At 42.4% G+C, this 22,503-nt stretch overlaps 1 protein-coding gene across 2 annotated transcripts in view; it reads left to right on the forward strand.

The window, feature by feature from the left end:
• The first annotated feature begins 921 nt into the window (after window positions 1-921).
• ZCCHC14 (zinc finger CCHC-type containing 14) overlaps window positions 922-22,503 on the forward strand; it is a 50,388-nt gene continuing 28,806 nt past the window's right edge. For both annotated transcript variants that reach the window (XM_065661382.1, XM_065661383.1), the window contains exons 1-2: window positions 922-1,718; window positions 15,521-15,644. In XM_065661382.1, coding sequence (XP_065517454.1) covers window positions 1,155-1,718; window positions 15,521-15,644 — 688 coding nt within the window. In that variant the 5' untranslated portion in view covers window positions 922-1,154. The remainder of the gene's footprint in view (window positions 1,719-15,520; window positions 15,645-22,503) is intronic.

The following is a 22,503-nucleotide window of genomic DNA, read 5'->3' on the forward strand; positions in this document are numbered from 1 at the left end:
CTCCATAAGCTCCTCCTGGCTTGAATAAGGATGCTTTTGACAGCCAAGCAAGGGGAAAAGGACACAGTGATCCCCCTCACAGCAAGCAACGGGCCCAGGAAGGCAGTCAGTCAGTCACCCAGGCCCTTCTCCAGGGTGACCCTCTCCCTGCGCGGGTGACAGGAGCTCCCAGGTCCACACCAGCCACCAGAGCTCCTCCTCGGTGTCCACAGCCGTGCCCGGAGGGGGTCACTGCCTCAGGAGGGCAGCACTGGGACACCCAGCACCGCGAGTCCCCACCGCGGCCTGCGCGGAGCCCCCCGCCCCAGACATCCCCGCACACAAAAAGGACGAGCAGCCCCCGCCTCGCCTATTTAAGGATCCTTTCGACCAATCAGCGCTAGGGGCGGGATTAACGCGGACCATAAGGTGTTGATTGACGAGCCTCTGAGGCGCCTCATCTCGCCGGAGAGAGAGCGGGCGGAGTCAGCGAGCTGGTAAACCAATCACCAGGCTCGAGTAGACAGCTCAGCCAATCTCTGTGGCGGTGGGCGGGGCCCGCCGAGGGGTCAGGCCGGGAGTGGAGGCGCTCCGCCGCTCCTTCCTCTCTGTCTCCCGCTTCGCTGTCGGCTGGGACTTCTCACTGCGGGATCCCTCCGCCGCTCGCCGCTGTGACCGCCCGGGCCCGTGCCCTTCCGCCTGCTCGCTGCCTTGCAGCGAGGGATTATTTCCCGCGGTAGTAGCGGCGGCGGTGGGGCGGCTCCAGCGCGGCGGATGGAGGCAGCCGGCGCCCGGCTGGGAGAAGGAGCCGCCCCGTAAGGGACGAAGGACGCGGGAGCGTAGAGGCCTGCTCGGTGCCGCCGGGCCCTACCGGGCAGGGACCCCTCGGCCAGGCCGCGCCTCAGCGCTCGGGCCTGCGCCGCCGGCGGCCTCCCTCGGCGGGGCCCGGCCCGGCCCTGCCCGCAGCCGGCGGCTGCCCCCCGCGCTCCTCGCCGCCGGGCCCCCTTGTCCCCCGGGGGCCGGGCTTGTCGGGGGGCCGGGAGCGCGGAGGGGGCCGCTTAGGGGGTGTCGGGGCCCCGGGCTTACGGGCCCCCCTCGGTGCGCTGCCGTCCGCTCTCTCCGCCGCGACCCCCAGCAGGGTGTGCGCCCTCCGGGCCGGGGGAAGGCGGAGCACCATGGTGGAGAAGCGGTGCCCGCGGCTGCAGCGGGACGGCGTGTACCGGTGGTTCTCTGAGCTGCCGTCTCCGCAGCGTGTGGAGTTCCTGTGCGGCCTCCTGGACCTGTGCATCCCGCTGGAGCTGCGCTTCCTAGGCGCCTGCCTGGAGGACCTAGCTCGCAAGGACTACCACTCTCTGCGTGACTCCGAAATCAAGGCCAACAACCCCGCCGACCTGGGGAGCCTCACCAACCTGACGGACGAGGTGGTTCGCAGCAAACTGTTGGTGTCTCTCGCCCTGCTCGGGTCTGCACACCGAGAGGCGGCCGGGGTCCTCTTCCGTACCCTCACCCACATCGATTCCGTCATCAACAACTATGGGCTACAACTCAACGAGGGCCGCACAGGGGATGAGTTCCTGTTGCTCTTTACAATGGCATCCAACCATCCTGCTTTCAGCTTCCATCAGAAACAGGTCCTGAGGCAAGAGCTCACCCAGATCCAGAATATCATGGCCAGCACCAGCAAGAATCCGAGCACCTCTACCCTCAACACCATGGCAACCTATCCTGGCTGCCATAAGGTGGGTATCTGGCTTTTGCACACCGTGGTGGCCCTTCTGCAGGGCACTGGGTTGTGTCTTAAGCTCTGGTTTTAAACCTTTCTTTTAGTACAGGCATTCTAGTGATAAATGGCAGCCTGAAAAACTGGTGGTGATCGTTTGGGTGGTTGATGATGGGGATGAATAACTGAGGGCAAAAAGAGGGATGCATGGAGTTCTTGTGGGCTGTGGCATTCAGGTGTGAAGAAGTTCACAAGCTGATCAACAGGCAGCAGTGTAAACCTTAACTGATTGCTTTTGGCAGTACCTGTGCTGGAGGGACAGTCCTGCTAGTTGTGGGGAAGACTAGTGATTTAGTACGGGAAGCAAGCATGTAGGTTTGGAAACAAGCATCTGTTTAAAAGTTTCCCTGGAATAAGCTGGAAAGGAGGATCAGCTTAAGAAGTAGCTGTCCAGTGGCAAAAGCATCTTAGCGTGTCTGGGTTTTGTTTAGACAACTGTGATGGCAAACAGTTTCTAATACTACAAGAAGTGTGGTGGTTGCCTGTGAATCTTCTGGGTCTTGATCTTGGTGTCACTGGTTCACTGTTATTAAATTGCTGTTTGTTCATTCAGCTGCCAGCAATTAAGGTACGCAGTAACATTTTAAGATGTGCTGTTAATTATTACCTATGTTACTGAGTGCTTAAGTGCTCTTGGCCTGCTGCAACTTAGGGAGTCAAACTGTCTTTTTGACTAAATTTAATCTGCTTGAAAGTTCAAGCTAAGTACCAGCTAGGTGGGTGCATGTGATCGGTGAACAGGCTGTAAGTTTTGAGGGTGTATGGTCTCAGTCAGTAAATAACTGTGTTATCCTTTTATTGGGAAAGAGGTGTATATTTAATGGCTATGAAAATCCCTGTGTTGGAATAGGATCCTAAATAAAGCTTTTTCTGAGGGCTCAGTACAGATTGTGTTGAGTGTTCAATTCCAGACTGAGAGAGCAATCTATGCTTAGTCTTCCCCTGAATACAAATTTCCTTCCAGTTTTGTTTCTTTGAACACTGCTGCTTCAATTGTAAAATTTAAGATGAGTATTATTGAACTTCATATTTCTCCTAATCTTCCTTTCCTACGTCCTTAAACAGTGCTTTTTCCTGACATTTTGTTTTAAGGGGAAAGAACAAGGTATGGCATTGCCCTTAAGTTTTAACCTCTGTGTGAATAAAACATGGAATGAAAGATTTCATGCAGAGTATGGAAGGGTATAATTAAAACCAGAAAAAGCTTCCTTTCAGATGCTTAACTACTTGCAACTTCCTTTATTCAAAAGATGCATGGACCTAGGCTTGAAAGGGAAGACTGTAAATCAGATACAAGTTTTCCCAAAATAAAGTGAGTAAAAAAAGATAAAGTTCTGTGGGCAGGAACATTTTTTTAGAGTATGCTCTCAAAGCTTCACAATAGCCCACGGTTTATGTAGCTGAAAAACTTCCAATATTTATGTCACTCTAAGATGGACAGAGAATCCATTCTAGCATTTTTTGTGCCAGCATAAGGCACATAGGACAGTTAATTGATTTTTTTTTTTTTGTTCTTCTGCACTCATTGAAGGGTTGGCTCTTTGAAAATACTTTTTTAATTTATTTTTTTATTTTTTAAGAAATAAGTGTTGAATACTGGCTGCCAAATACAGGATAGTTGGAGGGAGCAAAAAAAGATGACTTTGCTTTCATGGTCTCTTGAATATGCATTTTGTTTGAACAGGTTTCCTTTAAGATTGTTGAATATTTTCAGTGTTGATAGCTGGGTAATTTTGCTACTTTTAGAGTGAGCAGTTGGCTTAAAACAGGAGTTGGATGAAGCAAGTGGAAAAAACAATGTCTTTCTCCATTCAGCCCAGTTTAAATATGCACAAATAAATTCCAACACTGTGGACTTCGATCTTGTGATGTTACCAAGTTTTGTTGTGACAATACTTGTGCTGTAACATCACTTAAAAAAACAACAGTACAGATGTCAAGAGAAAGTGAGCGGCAGTGGGCTGCTGCCTGCCAAGAGTCCCGTGCTCTTCATCTTCTTCAGAACTGGAAGAGAGTTTCTTCCCCAGTGCCAGCACTTTCTCATCACTCCTGTTGCTTTACTACAGCTGGAGCTATGCAGAGCTGGTCCTTGAAGTCAGTGCTGCGTGTTAAAACTGTGTGAATGCTGCTCCTGTATTCTCAAGTGTAAACCTCTTTGAGTTCATCCTTAAAAAAATGAGCTGCAGAAATGGCCACCATTTGAGGTCCTGAGAAACTTTGGGAAGCTGGAATGGCGTGGATGTGTAACGGCATGCAAATAGGGAGCTCTTTGTGAACAGGGCTAGCTATCCTTCAGAGTTTCTCTTGTGCCAAGTGTGGGAATAGGGACTAACACTTGTGTGACCACAGTTTCTTCTGTATAACTAGGGGTCCGTTACAGTTTCTTATGACTTACATTTAACTGGTTTATTCAGGGAATTGCAACAAAAAAAGTTGAACAGTCTTCTTGTTCTCTTTGAAGAAACAAATGGAAATGTGCTGCTTCTTCTTAGTCCTGTTAAAGTATGACCCAACTTGATCTTAGCTACAACTTTTTTCCAGAGGATTGGAGCTTGCAGTCCTCTTTCCATCTCCGGTTTCTTTCACAGCTTGCAGTGAAATCTAAGTTGTGAAGAAACTGAACAGTTGATAGGAAATTACTGCAAACATTTCATGAGCCTTCAAGTTACTTTGCATCACTAACCAACTTCATCTATCCCAAACAACTGCTTTTTACTGTTCCCTTTTACTCTGCTGCAGTTGCTGACTACAAGAAGGCTCCAAACAGCTGCCCATATGTTTTTGCTTTAATTTGTGCTTTTCAAAATCATTCTTGGAATATATGAATCTTAGCAGGAAAAGGTGGCTGTGGCTGGCTTTACGTAGGTCAGTAATTATTAGATGCATGGCTTCTACTTGATAGTACAAAATTAACATTTTTTCCTTGCCCTAAGTAATGAGAACTCTGCCCTCTGTACAGCAGACTGTGGCTTTAGTCTTTGTAAAGATGTTAATTTCTGCCCCTTGTCGTCTGTTTTCTTCTGGTTTTGAATGGTGCCAGTGCTTGCAGGACTTGAATTGTAAATTCTTCAAACCTTTTGGCTGTAGGCATGAAATCTGAGGTGGTAGTATGGTTTTTAAAGATTGAAACAGTGCAAATTGTCTTCAAATGCAGCCCAATCATATGTCTGAGGAATCAGGTCTTTTAAAACTTTTGTTCCTGAGATTAACAGTAATAGGCTTTTTTTTTTTTTTTTTTTTTTTTAACTGGAAATGATGCAGCTAAGTTTTCAGAAGATGCCTATTTGGGTGTCTTATACCTTTGCCACAAGGGAGATGGTATCTTTTTCTGGCCAGCCATCTGAAGGCTCATTTCTATGCTGATGTATAGTGCTTAGAGCTGCAAATTCTGCTGTTTTCTAGACGAGGGGGGGCTGGAAGCATCAGGGCACACGAAAACCAGTAGTGAAATGTCTCCTGCTGTGCATGTACATATGCAGGCGCTTTGACAGGCAAACTGCCACTGCTGAATCTGTGACCAGCAGAAAAGGGAGAAAAGCTGCCTCCGAACATCCTGAACCACCCATTCAGACTTCTGTTGTGTGTGCCTTGTGACAACAAACATCTGACTTTGCTATAGGTGAAAACTTAATCACTCGGGACATAACTCCCAGAATTAAAGGAAAAGTTATTAATGAATATGTCACTGTATTTCTTGGACTTGCTTTCATCTGCTGAGGTCATTCTGTAAAAACAAGGAAATAAGATAATGCTTTGGTTGCTTACTTAGCTGTGCGACCCAGCTATGGCAATAGCTCCTCAATGCAATTAGTGCCATGATCTGGTTGAGGCTTCAGCTGCAGAACTGGGGTCATAAATAGTAAGTCTGAGTACAGTTTGTTTGCAGCTCAAAGGAAATAAGAGTCAGTGACACTGTAGTTATGTGGCTGTTTCAGGTTGGTATCTTATGAATGGGAAAAAGGGTTCTTGCCGAGTCAGTTTCCAAATACTGCACGAACATCTATTTCAAGTGTCTAGCATAAGATGCTATTTTTCAGTTGTGTTAATTCAATAGGATCATCCAAACTTTCAAAATAACTAAAGACTGTATATTGGGAGTGGTGCAGAGCTGATGTTCTGAGAGATCCATTTCAAATAACTGCACCTTTCTGCACTGTTTGCCTCAGGTGGTTGAAGTTATGTACTCCATTTTCAGAAATATTCTGATTTTTATTTTGTCTGTGGAATGGTGAGTTGGAAAAAAGCCCTATTACTTGTTGGGTTGAAACTGAGCCCTTAAGGCCTCACAGAGTCAGCGAACTAACTATTCGGTGATCTATGCCAGCTGCCATTATGGCTTTTTTTGCTAGCTTTGTGTGGATAGAATAAATGAGAAACCTAATTTTCAGCCTCCTTACCCGCTGAACATGTGTCATAGCTTTAGATTTCATAGCTTTGGTAGATTACCATGTTAATAGCAGTTAGCTAGGATTAGAGGCGTTTACTCACTGATATCAGTAATTGCTATCTCAGGAATTATCTCATTTTCAAAAACATACAAACCTCACCTCCGGAGCTGTAGGGGCAGGTCTTGCAGCTTCCAGCTGGGGACATGTGCCAGTCTTTGCATGTCCTTTTGGTATTCTAGGTACTTGAGGCAACACTGTTTACACACACCTCTTCATGTTCCAGTTCAGAAACCTGGGGTTTCCAGTTCTGGCTCTCTTACTGATACTCTCATTTGAAAGGTTTTGTGACTCTGATAATCTAAGTCTCAAACCTGCCGTATTTTCAGAAATGAGCTTGGCATACAAAGGAATCCTTGGAAGACAACAGTGTCCTGTAGTAACAATACTAATTGCCACCAAATTCACTTTGCCTGATCATTGAGTTTAAGAACCTAAATTAGTTTGCTTGGGAAATAGACTTTGCATCCAGACATCAGGCCCAGCCTGGCAAAAAAAAATTGTGTTGAGCTAATAATGTTGTTGTTTTTTCTATAAACAGTTTTGCCCTGTTTTTGTGCAGGATGAATCAAGTTTTTGTTTCAAGAGTACATTTCACTTAACTTTTTTAATTGAGTCTTTTTTCTTTTCTCCTACTAATTACCTTGTAACTGTTGTCACTTAAGCAACATTGAAGTTGCTTATCTCTCCTTAGAAGGCCTTATCTCTCCTGCAATTAAAAGGCCTCTTGTAAGGTGTTGGGTGTTTTCAACTGTGCCATACTTAAAACTGATTTAATTGAAGCTGTAAAAGCTCTGTGGAGATCCTGCTTGGAAAAGCAGGGGCCAGCAGTAATTAACCACACCTAACAAGCATTCCAGTGTCCAACTTCAAAGGTACTGAACAGCATCCTTTTTTTGGCAGTGGTTAGCCATTTGCTTTAGTGTTAGGGTAGAGCTCTGGTTCCTCTGACTTCTCAGTGCTTCAGTATCTGTGTTGTTTTCCCCTTGAGTGCTCTGTAAAGGGATGTGTATAGTCATCTTCTGTATTCAGATACTGCACTGACCGTTTTACTACTTGCTCTTGAGTGCTTTTTCTCCTCCTCCAAAAAAAAAAAAAAAGAGGCAAATATGGGAATGTTATTCCTAAGAATATAGATAAGCATTTCTATGACTCCATTTCAATGAATCCACAGAAATGCTAGATCTAATTTGTCTGTTGAAATGAGAACCATTGTCATGCTTAAACTAGAATTTGACTTTACTCTTAAGCAAAAGAATTGGAGCAAGTAAAATTGAACTTGTTCTCTGTTTAGATTTGAAATGGGTATTAAATCTAGCAAAGATATGCTGATATGGTTCAGATACATATTTCTTTGCATGGGTTTTGTAATGAGCAAACATAAAAATTCCTTGCTCTTGCCTCATGCTAAAACAGAATTTTTGCTTTGGTTCCATTGGTGTAATTATCCAACAGTAAGCATTAGAAGGGATCTACTTTTTTATAGGGTGTCTGGCCAGTAATGGGCTTCAGGATATTTGTAAATAGCTGAAGCGATTCGGAAATAATGCTATCAATTACTTAAGAGTAAAATCTCAATTTGAATTAAAGACCTGCCACGTCATGGTGATAAATAGTGAAAGTGAACATTTTTCATGCACATTATGAATTATTTTCCAGTGTTGCCTTTTTTCCACCATAGTAGTTTTATTACACTCAAGCCATTACTTAAGTGGTTACTGGGGGGGGGGGAGGAGGAAGGAGAAATCCAATTCAGTGTATTTGTGTCTTGTCAGATAACATCTGCCAACCTTGTTAATTTGTGAATTCTTGCAAAAGAGGCTGGAGTGGCAACGAACTGTTCTACCAGGGAAAAGCTTACGGAGTCATTGCTTGGTTTATACTTCAAGTTTTAGAATTGCTTCTTTGACAGGCCTTTTACCTCCCAAATATAAATGCTGGCCTGGTGGAAGCGATTTCACACCCATATATTGGCAATAGAAGTAGGCTAGCTCCAAAGTCAACATAATGTTTTAAAGGCCGAAGTCATTAAGGGGTGGAGGCTTGTAGAATGGGTAGGACCATGCTACACTTTGAATCCTCACGGTAAGTGTAAGGTGATCTTCCCTGCTGGTAGCTATGCTTTCAGGCTTTTACCTTTTGATGGCATTCAGGTGAAGAAACAGGGACATGTTTGTACATGAGAGAGCAGTAGTACCTCTTTCAAGGTCTGGTTAAGCAGTTATCTGTTTTGATTCTAAAGTGCTTTTCATGATTGGTTTGTAAAATATGGGTTTGATTTCTTTGTGTGTTTGGAGGGAAAATAAAAGTATTTCTTGCCATCTGTCCTTCTTTATTATTAAATATGCCTGATGCACCAGAAATCTAGAATGGAAGTGCCTTGAATCAGCAGTGTGAGTGAACTGGTTGCATTTGCAGCTTCTCTATGTAGTAAATTGTGGAGGATCAGGTAGATGAAACAGGCGGTTGTTGTTTTGTAGCTTATTTGTATTAATGCTTGTGGGTGTTTTTTGTTGTCTTCTGTAATTTTTCCCTTTAGAGTTCAAACTTTTCACTTGATACAGCTTTTCAGCAGGAAATCTCACAAATTGTGCCTGCTTGGCATCTCCTGTGGTTAACTGTTGGAGACTGTGTGGTGGTGGCAGCAAACATTGCATTAGTTTAACACTAAAGAATTCTGAAACTCCTTTGCAGAGGACAGCTTCACTTGTTTGTGGTGAGTGCACAAACTAGTGCTGTCAGGTACGTTCAAGTGTTTCGTTTTGATTGTCTTGAATGACAAATGCACAGCACAACGTAATTAGTCCAGTTACTCTGTGGTAGGTTTATGTTCCTAGTATTGACAAAGCATTTGCAATTATTTAAGCAAAGGATTTTAGGTGTAAATTAGTCTATAAATTACAACTCAGTTTTTTGGTCCATCTGCTCTGCTGAATTTATAATGGAGCCTTGGAGCAGGTGTGTGATTGTCCTGCGGCGTTTAAGTACTATATGCCTCATTTCATCCCAGTAATAGTCTCACAGGACAATAGCGTGTGATCTATTACCCCATTTCACTGTGAATTACCTCTTCACCCTTTGTGTTCGGAGATGGATACCTTTTTACCAGCTTCCCATGTGAGAAACATGGACACACCTGACTTGGTTGACATAGTGCTTACATCTTTTTTGGTAGACCTAGCTGTTAGAACTGCAGGAATTTCTAGCACAAGCCAAACACTTTCAGTTGTATTTATGTCCCAGTCCAACAAAGAAAATAAACATGTAAATTTAACTATTGAGTCGTGTTGAGGAATTCAGTAGGTATGTGAAAAGTTGGTTGTTTGTGTGACTATTCCTGGAACATCCTTGTGGAAGAGCCCAGATCTTCAAAAGGAGTATTTGCATATAGAAGTAACTGCAGAACTGGTGCTCGAGGCTATGGTTTCACAAGCAGCTGGGCAGACTAATGGCTTGTTGCTTTGAAGAGGAAGACAGTTGCTCAGTTTTGGTCCTCTTGGTTTTCTAGTCTCAGTAGGTTTTGAGTTTCAGGTCCTTGCACTGGTTGTTTCTGGCTCAGACTTAGCCTACTGAACAATCTCATGCCCCCATAGAGTGACATCTGAGTGTCAGCAATGCTTTTCTTTCCCAAATTATTTGGGAACCTGAGTTAACGTCTCTCCATTGGGAAATAGCTGCTTATCTGCCTGGGCATGCCAGGGCTGTATTTTTGCCATCAAGTTTCTGCTGGAGCATTTTTGCAAACAGGATTGCTCCATGTTAAAGAGCTTGGTGCTGACCTTAAAATAAGCTGCTGTAAACACTCATTAATATGAAAATGACAGGAGCAAAGTTGACTTTTTCCCCCCACCAGACTTCAGTGCTCCAAGCCCTGAATGCACTCTTACATGTTACCTGCATCACCCTCAAGCGTGGAGGTCAGTTTATGATTATGAAAAACCTCATTTAATTGAGGCTTCCAAAGCAAATATTGTCAGAAGCATTTATCGTTGGGACTTTCCCAGTGTATCACTGGCCATTTCTGAACACTAAGTTTTATGTGAAAATGTTTTCCTACGTGAACAGGGTAATGCAGGACCTAAATTGCATAACTAACTAGGAATAGAAATCATATTTTATTCCCTCCGATCCTATATTCGAGGTTGCATGCATACTGTAGGTAGTAAGCTATGTTGATTTTTAGTATTGGCTCCACTTCAAACTAAGTCAGCGAATACTTTACTATTAAACTGTGCATTTTCTGTGTTCTGTTTAATTATTTTTAGAAGGAACATATAATTGCTGTTTTGGTAAAATTCTTACCACATGAAATTTGACTTCTATCAGTCCTGTTATTTTTATGAAAGACTCTGCTATACTAAATGTCCGGGATTGTCCCTGAGGAGCCAAGCTGACGGTTACTGAATCTAGCTTCACAGGTTTACTGTTTTCCATTGACTTCCACTGTCTTGGACAGTGGCAGACCCTTTTCAGGTACCACTGACTGAAGGAGAACCTGTTGAAGTAACTGCTCCTGGTTATTTTGTTGTGCAGTTAATGTCTTGTTTTCTGTGTGCTTTTTGATGGATCATGGGGGTTTATAGAGATTTCTAGAACTTTTTGTTTTCCTCTCCCAAGGTGATCTATGCCTGTTAGTGTATCTCTGAATCTAAGGAAAAAAAACAAAAAAAATCACTGCACTGCGGAAGAAAAATAATACAATTGTTTGCTGGCAGGTAGAAAGGGGAAAATGTGATAATGGCTAAAATTCTAGCAGTGGCTTCTGGTACCTTGATGTGTTTGTCATCAGCCCCTGAGTCAAAGCAATTGTTCCACTTCCTTGCTGATTCCTGGAGGTGAAGGGCTTCAGGGTGGCATTCTGTGATCCTTTAGTCTAGCCCTTGTTGGGAAGGATGTGCTTTTCGGTTTTGGAACTGATTTTATTACTATGGAGAATGATGCACAGAAGAGTTCAGGCTGAGCCTTGGTCATTAGGTAGTTGTCCTGTGTTCAGCAGTAGCAGTTATTTTTCTCCTTCTCAGTAGCTGGTGCAGTGCTGTGGTTTTGACTTTCAGCCTGGGAACAGCGCTGATAACACCGATGGTTTTAGTTGTTGCTAAGTCATGTTTACTCTGACCAAGGACTTTGTGAGCCTCATGCTCTGCCAGGGAGGAGGGGAAGCTGGGAGGAAGCAGGGACAGGACACCTGACCCAAACTACCCAAAGAGGTATTCCATACCGCAGCACATCATGCCCAGGATGTAGAACTGGGGTCAGTTACCCAGAAGGGCTAGATCACTGCTCAGTGAGGCTGGGTATCAGTCAGCGGGTGGTATTGTATTTTCTCCCCTTGTTATTTCCCTTATCATTATTATTACTGGTGGCAGCAGTAGTGGTTTGTGTTACACCGTAGTTACTGTGCTGTTCTTATCTCAACACGTGGGAGGTACACTCTTCCGATTCTCCTCCTGATCCCTCCAGGAGGGGAGGGAGGAAAGCGGGGGGGGTGAGCGGGGGCTGCGTGGCTGATTTATGACTGAGCTTAAACCACGGCAGTAGTGACGAATTTTCTTTGTTATTTTCAGTTATGACTACTACTTTAACTTGAAATTCAAGAGACGGTCTAGGTTTTAATCTGGACAATCAGCAGTTCATCTGTGAGCCAGATGCTTTGCTATGGAGGGAGTCAATATCATTAAGAATTGAGTAAAAATAGTTTAAGAATCCCTTTTGCACCCATTTGAGTGGTACATCTGGAGCTGTTGAAGAAGCCACTCTCATGTTAAAACAATTTACAGATAATCTAGTGAAACTATGGCTAGGTGGAACAGAGGGCTTTCCTTTTCCCTGGCCTCTACGAAGTGCTGTGCTCATGGCAAGATTATGTATAGTGAAGAATATTTCTATTCCTTTAACTCTCTGGGGTTGCTGTTGTATTTGATTAGTCTTCATGGACTGTTTCTGCTGGTGTTCTCAAATAATTTCGGTTGAAAGATCCAAAGTCTTCTGTTCAGATGTCTGATGCTGTACCCTCTTACACCTTGAACGATTCATGAATTTTTCTGCACTTATAAAATGTCACTGCTGTGGTTTTATGATCTACAGCCTGGGCCCTTCTGATTTGTGAGGCAGGCTTTTCCGCCTTTATGGTGGACTCTTACTGGTTTAGAAAACAAACCTTTAACAGTTTCTGAACAGCAGATGCTTACTCTTTAGTAGCATCTTGGCTTTCTTGAGAGATGTTACAGACCCTAAAAGACTTAAAGCAATTTACATACGATTTCTTAGAATCTTTATCTCACTGGAATGCCGTGTTCTTTATTCAGAATGTAGTGACTGCTTACTAGTAGTTGTGCTGAGCCCAGTTTATGGGATTACAGCAATGTTCAGATATGGCAAGTGTTCTTCCCAGAATTGGTAGGTCACTGACTTTCTAAGTTGAATCTGCACAAATCCTTTCTGGGCATCTCTCTACTGTCAAGCTTTTGCCCATATTTCTCCCACCTCTCCTAGGAGAGTATCTTACGCGGTTCATAGCTCATGGGTTATTGTTCCTCTGGTTTGCTTGGCCTAAAACTGAAGTAGAAAAAGAAAAGGTGTTACTATTTTCAAAATAAAACTTAGGTTTGCAAAACATTTTTCATCATTTTACTTTTCCTAAGCAAATCCAAACCTTTGCAGTATTGGTATGTTTAAGTCAGTGGAAAAAATTATTTAAAATTTGGAATGAAAGCTTCAAGCAGTCAGATTCACTGGTTATAACCCCATTCAGCTCACTAACAAAGTGCTCCATTTGGAACTAATCAGAGCTTTGTGATTTTTCTAGGCCAATTTGAAACTGCTTTCCTTTGATGTGTGGCTGAATCAGACAGTATTTGAGTTCAGTCAATCAAGACATATGGGCTAAATTAATCTTTACCAAATATATAAAAATTAAGTCTTTATGGAAAGAACTGGATGTTACGTATAAACAAAATGCAAACTTTAAACTGAACGTGGTCCTTATCGTGAGGATGATGGAGAGAAGGGAATACGAGATAGGAAGCAATATGTTGTAACAAACTGCTTGTTTAGAGATTTTTGTGAAGCCATGTGGCTGTGTTCTTACTCAGTTTCATGTAAGTGTTTATATTTGTTGTTTTGAGCATTTGTTTGACTGCTCCGTATATTTAGAACCTGGTTGTTACGGATAACATAGTCTTGCCTCAGTCTAATTTTCTAGCTTGCTGTGTTACTCGCTTGCTCTTATGACATCTCCCATGGCCAGGAGGATGGTGGTGTCAATGCTCTGTCTGCTGGAACTTCCTCTCAGCAGCAACCCACTAGAGTGAGGGTTTAATCAGCTCCAGGAGAGAGATGGTGTGGGATAAGCTTGGGTAAAGGCTGACTCTGTCAAGGAGTCTTAAACTATTCTTCACCCTCCCCCCCCCCCCCAGGACTGATGCTTAATGGCTGGTCTTCCTGATGGGAAAGCTTGGTATTAAGGTTTTGTTACTGCTGGAAAGCTGTGCTGAAGAAGCATACAAATAAACTTTATTTTTTTGATCAAAAAGTAGACTTAACAGTGCTGACAAGGAAAGCAGGTATGTGTAATCCTGCTGTCTTCTGACACTTGCCTGTCCTTCTAGATTGATTTCTTATGGATGTCAAGTATACCAGGCCTTTCACTTGCGCTACTGCTTTAAACTGCATATAAATCTATAAACATCAGTCTTAAAATGGAGCTTACAATAGGTAATTTTAGAGTAAGGATGTGCTATTTTTGACTTGCATTGTGTATTCTGGCTGATGTCAATGTTTAAGGCTAATGGTAGGGTGAGCAAAGTATTGTTTGAAGCTTAAATTGTCCTAAGTCACACCAGCCTCATGTAAACAGGGTCTGAGAGAGCCTTTTTCCTTCCAGGGACCTTTAGTCACTGGTGTTGGTTACCATGAATAAAGGATAGCTTCTTGTGATGTGGAGACACAGGTTTTCTCCTGTGATTTGTGAAAGGCTGAAATCGATGCTAAATTCTCATTACAGCTCTCTATGCCAGGATTTTTCATTGATTTAAAATGTGTGAATTGAAATTCAAGTGATGCATTAGTTAGTATGAGTGCTTTTGTTAGTCTTTACCTCTTTAGAGCACACTTTCCTCTTTAAGAGATTTGAACCCTTGTGTTCAGTGCTGCCAATGTAACTTGTTCATCCACTTGTGCTTCTCATTACCTAGAAAACCAGAGTAATTGCCTTGCTTATGAGGCAGGCATTGAATGTTATGCTACAAGTAATAGATGTGTTTTTGTTGCTACAGAATTTTGAATGCTCTTGTGGACAGCAGCTTGTGGGCAGTGCTCAGTTCTGCCTCTTCCCATGACTTCTATATTTTTTTTATGTAGCTTTAATGGTGAAAGTAAGTGTTATTATGCTAAATGCAGTTTAGAAGGTAGGTGAAGGCCATGAGGTCTGTTTTGATGATGCAGCCTTCTGCTTGGGCATTTTTGCTGTGCTATTTTTCATTGAAATACAGTCACAATAGCAAGCTTTTGAATGGCAAAGACAATTTTTATTTTTTTTTATTTTATTTTTTCCCACTAAATTGAAATACATTTTTGTATTCTGTGTGGAAATACTTTGAAATGCCCAAAACAAAGAATTCGTTCACCACGTCCCATTGGCTGGTGCCTTGGGAAGACAAATGCCATTACTCTGATCATCCTCCGCTTCCTTCTTATCCCTCAGCTTTCCACACTGAGCATGATGCCATAGGGTATGGAATATCCCTTGTGCTCAGCTGTCCTGGCTGTGTCCCTTTCCAACCCCTTGTGCACACCCAGCCTGCTCACTGCTGGGGAGAGAACCAGAAAAGGCTATGTCTAAGCACTGCTTAGCAGTAACTAAAACATCCCTGTATTACCAACACTGTTTGCAGCGCAAATCCAAAACACAGCCCCATACCAGCTACAATGAAGGAAATTAACTTTATCCCAGCCACAACCAGCATAATGACATAACAAAAATGGGATTCGTTTTCTTCTTGAAGAGTTAAGAGCTGCAGTGTGGAGAGGTTAAGGATCTTGCAATATCTCTACAATTGACTGCTGTGTGACTATCGTTTAACAAAAAATTAAACATTGAGTAGCTTTATAGATTAGCCAAAATAATCTAGATTTGTGAATAGCTGCTGACTGAAACAACTCCCCTAAACTGTTACTTGTGGAGTATCAGTAGTAACACCCCTTGGTTCTAGAAGAGGCACTTCTGACTGCCATCAAAGTGGTTCTGCTCACTCTGGAGGAAGGTGTGATGTTTGCACATTCCTTTAGTTTATTTTATTGGGTTTTTGTGTCTTTCCAGGTCACGCCAAGGTCTGAGACCCCCATCAACAGTGTCAGCAACAGTCTGGAAAATGTACTACATACATCAACACATTCCATTGAGGAGTCATTACCCAAGAGGCCTTCGGGGAAACACTCCAAAGGTGTGTCCTTTTTTGCATGCGCACTTCCAATGGCGGAACAATATCATGTGTCTTGGTGGCAACTGGTGTTACTTCAATTGTGACTGGAGACTGGAGTTTTGCTTCTGAGCAAAGGAAGTCACAGAAGAGGTCTTGTAGTAAGGCTATCAGTGAAAAATGGTCATCAGGAGACAAGTATGTTTACTTTTTCTGTTGGAGAACTAAGCAAGAGCATTCCTTATAAGCTGAAATACCAACTTAGCTCTCATGGAATATTGTATTCTCAGAGTGACTATCTCTTGACACTCCACCTCTCATTCGTATAGTAGCAGGTTATTTCTTGGATGAAACATATGGTGTGTTGCTTTACTGGGGAGAGGAGAAGGCATTTGAAGCAGCAGTTAGGCTTCTGCTTCCACCTCTCTCTTAGTTCCAGAATGTGTAAGTGAGAAGTTGGGGAAAGAGGAGTGGAAGACAGGAGAGAAAACTTGCACCTTTTTCCTTTTCAGTGTGCACCCTGAATGCTGTTACAAAATAAGTCTTTATTTTTGACCTGGCTAAAAGCTGGGCTTAGCAAATTCGCGTTAACAAGTATGCGTTCCATTTCCACACTCCAGGCTATGATTACAAATATTAAAATGTCGAGGTGAAAATGTGACTAATAGTAATTTTTTTTTTAATGCATATGAAAAGCACTGTTAAGTGAGGAAAATCTTTGAACTGTGAGCTCTGTTTGTAGTAGCAAATAGCTACTTTTTGTGGTATTAATAAAAATAGCTCTGTATGGCAGAGCTAATGTAGGGGAAATGCACCATCGCATCAGCAGCACTAGTATATTGCCTTTAAATGTCATTAAAAAATATTGCCATGGACCATATACATATTTTTTTTATTTGGAGTTTATTTTTATTTGGAGTTGGTCTCTGCCACTGGCTTTCTGCATCACTTTGCAAATACAGTTCAGTGCCACATAAATGGCGATGAAGAATTTCAAAGCACATCTTCACTCAGAGGAGCTGATACGGATTGGAAAGGGTTACATATCCCAAGAAAATGTTCTTAGCTTGCTTGGACCAGGCCTCCTTTTCTGTGACACACTCAACTAGAATCCCAGAAGCTGTAAGCAGCAATAATATTTTATAGCAGAATAGTGCTGTAAGTAGCTATTTCTCCAGCTGTAAAAACTATCAGGGTAGAAGAAAATGCACCACTAAGCAGAAGCATGGCTAAGGTTTGTGGCTTTCATCTGATTAAAAATAGGACAGGGTTCAACACTGTTTTCATTTGTACTCAGTGATTGCTATTCCAGTACCATATATGCCAAGATTAGTCATGGTGCACTGTGAAAATTAATTAGGTTTTCCTCTGATCTGTTTTTCTTTTATAGAATATCTCCTTAGTTTTCAGAGAATGTAGCTTTTTAATTTATAGATTGCCTTAGAGATAGTTGTAAAAGGAGTCATGAAACAAATATAATTTTCTTACTAACTGATACTCTTGCTTTCTGGTTCACCAGCAGAAATGATTGAGTTCTCCTTGAGGTACGATGTGACTGGTAGGGAATTCTGCCTCTTCAGGTTGGAGTAACACTGAAGATTTTTTGCCAGCCTGGGGCCACCATTGCTCACTTAAATTTCTGATTCTCATAGCAAACAGGTATCTTTTAATTTAGCAGGACCCACAAACTTTTTAACCTAGAGCACATGAAATTGCCGTGAGGGTATAGGATGGACAGGTTGCTTGACACTTGTGTGATTCTTGTGTTGATATTTTCTAGTGAGCCTTGTTTCAGGGAGCTTGAGAGGACAGGATTGCTTCTCACTTACGGTTAGAAATAATGAGCTGCCTAAGTCAGTCATTCCACTCTTGCCTGCCCCTCTACTCTGCCCTTTTGAGACCTCACCTGGAGTATTGTGTACAGTTCTGGTGTCCTCAACATAAAAAGGACATGGAACTGCTGGAACAAGTCCAGAGGAGGGCCACGAGGATGATCAGGGGACTGGAGCACCTCCCGTATGAAGACAGGCTGAGGAAGTTGGGGCTGTTCAGCCTGGAGAAGAGAAGGCTGCGTGGAGACCTCATAGCGGCCTTCCAGTACCTGAAGGGGGCATAGGGATGCTGGGGAGGGACTCTTCGTCAGGGACTGTAGTGACAGGACAAGGGGTAATGGGTTTGAACTTAAACAGGGGAAGTTTAGATTGGATCCAAGGAGGAAATTCTTCCCTGTTAGGGTGGTGAGGCACTGGAATGGGTTGCCCAGGGAGGTTGTGAGTGCTCCATCCCTGGCAGTGTTCAAGGCCAGCTTGGATGAAGCCTTGTGTGGGATGGTTTAGTGTGAGGTGTCCCTGCCTACGGCAGGGGGGTTGGAACTGGATGATCTTGAGGTCCTTTCCAACCCTAACTGTTCTATGATTCTGTGATTCCATATACTGGAATTGAAAGTGTCTCAGTTAAAAAGGTTGTAGCTGAAACAGAAGAAAAATGAGAAAGTTCATGAAAGGTGCAGTATCTATTGTGCTTAGATGGATTAGAGACAGTTTGTATTAACCCAGTGAATGGTTTAATCCTGATTTGCACAAATGTTAGTAATTTAAAATACTCTGTACGTAGATGAACAGGGAATGTGTTTGTAGTAAGCTTGGACCTGAAAGCTATCAGTGGTTGTATCTCTCCTAAACCACACTTTAAATCTAGCTTTTAGTATAAAAGATTTCTAGTTTGTATATTGAAGACAGATGAGAAGAGTGGAGTATATTGCTGAATACGCCTATACTAACTGTGGTGGGAGTCTGTACGCACTTCTGTTTGCATCAAGTGGTTAATTGGAAACATTCATGCATGCTTCATGTAGAGACTTGTCAAGTACATAACTTCTGAGTAATTTCACCATTCTACCTGCACAGAATATTGTTGCCTTGAGAAACAAATTTATACAATGAGTGTCACTGAGAAGCCTTTATTTCAGAGGCCCAGCTAACTGGGGGGGTGTCAGGCACTGGGCTCCTGGATCCATACTGTAATGCCCAAGTTGCTGGGAGTGGCGACCAGCTGGGGGCAATCATATGGTTATTTAGCAAAAGTCATCAATTTTTATAGTGGTCCTTCAGTCTTAGTTAAAACCCCCTCTCCCTTCTCTATGTATCAGTGCTAAAGCAAGGCAAACCAGATGGACATTTCTGCAAAGTAAAAGTTATGACACTTGGCACATCATGTGGCTGTTGACATAAGCTCTTTGTATATCTGCCCTTTATCTGGACTTTAATTTGTAAAATAAAGTTCTAAAATTTGGCCTATCCAGTTTAGAAAAATTGTGTATGGGCATTGACATAGAAGGATGTGAACCTCTTTTGGAATCTAGTAGCTGTAACATGCATTATGAATTGTGCTTTTTACTGACATCTTTTGGTGATTGAGGGTTGTTCAAACCTGTTTCCACTGATGTGGAAGTCAATTGAAGGTAACTTCAGGAAGTGGAGACTTTCCCTGTTCTCAGTGACTGGCTATTGTTGTGCTTATAAGCTGCACACAAGCACAGGTTTTAAGATACTGACATCTCACAGGTCAAGGAAACATAGGTAAATACAGATTGTTGTGATAACCGAAATGTTGCTAGATCTTTGTGTTTTTTTCCACCGTTTCTAGGATCTAGCCAGGTTTTAACTATGGCTTTAACACTGATCTGAACAAAACACTCAATTTCAAATGAGGGTTGGGCATCTTTTGCATACTGCATGAGCTGAGTGTTTTTCTGTCTTTCTTGTTGTGCCCTAGGCTTTTTCCCACAATACTATGAAAGTTGAACCAGTGCAAGCATAGCTGCAGGTATCCAAAACTGGAATCTACATTTCTGACATGAAGACAAGATTTCATGCTTGCAAATGCTTGCCTGATAGGCACATATTTTAGCAACAGTGCAGCTGCATAGTGATGATCCCTTCTGTAGGCAGGTTTGTGTTTCCCAGCACAATACCAACCAAGTTAGCAAACTGATTGCAGGTATTCTGATTTTGGTTGTCTGAAACTAAGGATTTTACCTTGCATTTTATGGAGAGCCACCTCAAACCTTTCCCTGATTTCTGACCTGGGTGGTTAAAGAAGGTCACTGTTTAAAAATAGAATACTCATTAGCAACTTCTGTTTTGTGGGCAATTCTGTGTCGGTAGATAAGGGAAATGGAATTACTATGTCAAAGTCCAGAAGGAGCTATCAGACCTAGGGGAAGTCCCATTCACAGAGCTAATCTGTAACAAGCCTATGGATGTAGAGTTGTTCTGATCTTGCGTGGCAGTTCCCAAAAGGGAGTAGCTGGGTGCCAAAGCTGAATGAAAAAATCAGCTTATTTTGTATTTTAAAATACAAAAGTGATAGGAATTTCCTCTCCACCAGAGATGTTATTAATTACTCCTACTGTGTGGTTCCAAGCCGAATGATTTGGCTGATAGGTGAAAATCACTGTAGGCAAATACTGCTCTGTGCATGTGACATATTTTAGCAATGTATGAAATATGCTCAGTGGCCACAGCATATTTTCCAAAAGCACAGTGGAATAAAGTATATTAGACCAGATGCTGAAGTGCAGAACAAAAGGATGTTTATAATAAAGGCAGTGTAAGTTGCAAAATGTCACCACGCAGTCTTCATACTGTAATTTCTCATAATATGGAGTAAAATTTTGATTTTCACAGCCTCTGTTTTGAATTTTCTGCAGTGGAAGTTCTGTGCTGGTATTTATAAGATGTTCATTGCTGTTATGAGGCTTTGCAGGTGGCACGTACCACTGTTTTCCTCCATAAAGCAGTCTGGAAGATGGTTTGCTTGACTGAACAAGTCCAATTTTGTGCAAAGTGACAAAAATTCCCCTATTCTTGTCTTTCCTGTATATTTATCTTGCCTTTCCGCTGTTGCCACACAAAACCTCAAAATTGTTTCCCAGCCAGCCTGATTTCAAATGAAGCAACTGTTGAAATGTGATCCTTATATAGTGAAGCTGAATCACAATCCTTGCAACACATGCATCTAATGATAGACACAGACTGCGTTCTGTGGACAGAGAGGAGTGAAGATGTAAAATGGGTGCAGTAGGCTTTATTCTACAATCTGTACTCTATTTTGGTGCTCCTGCTGAGCACAGTAGAACTTCTTCCTTAATTGAAGGTCCTGTTAGCCCACATACAGGTTTCTGCAAAGCTTCAACAGTGTGCCAGGCTAGAATAAATACACAGAGTAGCACATGACTTACTTGACAGAGGCTGCTGCATTCTGTGGGCATGAGGAAAAACAATCTTGAGAGAAAATACAGTAAGGTATTGATACAGTTTTGGGTTAATATTAGATTGTAAAATATATTCTTGTTTGCTGCAGCCCTCTTGACCTCAGGTAGGGTACGAGTTGCAGGTACGTTAAACTGATTGTTGTGTGTAGCAAGCTTTGGTATCTGAACTTGCATTACAATAGTCAGTAGAAATGTGTGGTGTAAGCTATCCAGAACTTCTAACCACTGTTTTTGCTACCTGATTTATTTTCCTTGGCAAAATGTATTTGTATGGTCTTATACCTTTCTCTGTCTCCCACTTCCTTGTCTCATTCTTTGTCCACAAGAAACCAGACTGCAAGAGCTCTCTTAGTGGCAATCAACAGTCTTTGTCTCCTGAAATACTGTCCACCAGTTGTTCAGCCTGTTGAAGGCAGGGAGAAAACAGGAGAAAAAAAGCTCTGAAATCCTTGTGGTTCAGGGTCCAGACTTTACAGTGCCTTGTTCTGCATCAGTTGTGTAGTGGGATTATTCTATTTTTAAGTGTATACATCATCTCTAATAATATTGGGTCAACTACTGTTAGGGCAGGGCTTAAAGAAATATTTGGGCTATGATAATCCTTCAGGAAAAAATCTCCCTCTACCAACTGTATGTAATTTTTTCAGCTGTTTGTATATGTCTTCATTCATCTTATCTCTGAAGTAGAGCTTGGACTCTAAACTTCAGCAGTGTAGGTTGTTAGATCACATAAAAGGCATTGCATTCCCGACTTACTGTCTCTAACATAGTGGTCTTATGAGTATCAAGTGTTTAGAGTTAATTCTAGCAATCAGATCCAAGGATTAGTGTACTTTAAAAAAAGTTGTTTTCATGTTGCGTATTTTCCCCTCTGCTAGAAGATTATTGTATATAAAGAGATATTTTGAAGCCTGTATGTTGCATAAATACATTGAAGCCTGTATGCTGCATAAAGACCAAGATGCAGCTTGGTCTTCTGAAATTGGGAGTTCAGTTAAGGTTGCAGGCGTACTTTGGCAATAAAGACAATATTCAGGAGTTGTTCAGTATAGCTTAGAAAAAATCAAAAGCATTGCATTTCATCTGAAGTCTTTACTGATTGTGCAGTTGTACAGTGTGCTTATGTAGTCAGGCATTGAAGCCCATTTTCTGCCTCCAAGTCAGAGGCCATGTTAAGTACCTCACCCTTGGGCTGTGTCCAAGCTGGGAGAAGAGTTCCACACTCCTGGGGCTGTACTTGGACTCTAGCAAATTTGTGTTGTTAACTGTTAATAAGTTAGCTTTTGTACTCTCAAGATGTTGGAGTCATTTTGGGTTTGTCTTCCTTGTTACCACCCTTTCCATATAACAAGACTGGTAATGTCAGATCAGGGATTGTTATGACAAGATGCAAAGGGGGAGGAGGCCAGAGTGCACAGGCTCTGGTAGCTGAATGAAAAGAAAGGTTCTGATCTGCCTACTCATGCAGTTAATTGTCATAACCTTTTTGTGCAAATAGTCCAAGGTGCTCCTTACTGAAGTTTGGCAGTCATGGCCTAGATTCCTTCACAAGGGCAGCCCTTTCTGGTTCACGAGCGTTCTACATGAGGACTATAAGGTCTACTCCTT

This window comes from Lathamus discolor, chromosome Z, assembly GCF_037157495.1.
Source record: "Lathamus discolor isolate bLatDis1 chromosome Z, bLatDis1.hap1, whole genome shotgun sequence".
NCBI classification, from domain to species: Eukaryota; Metazoa; Chordata; class Aves; order Psittaciformes; family Psittacidae; genus Lathamus; species Lathamus discolor.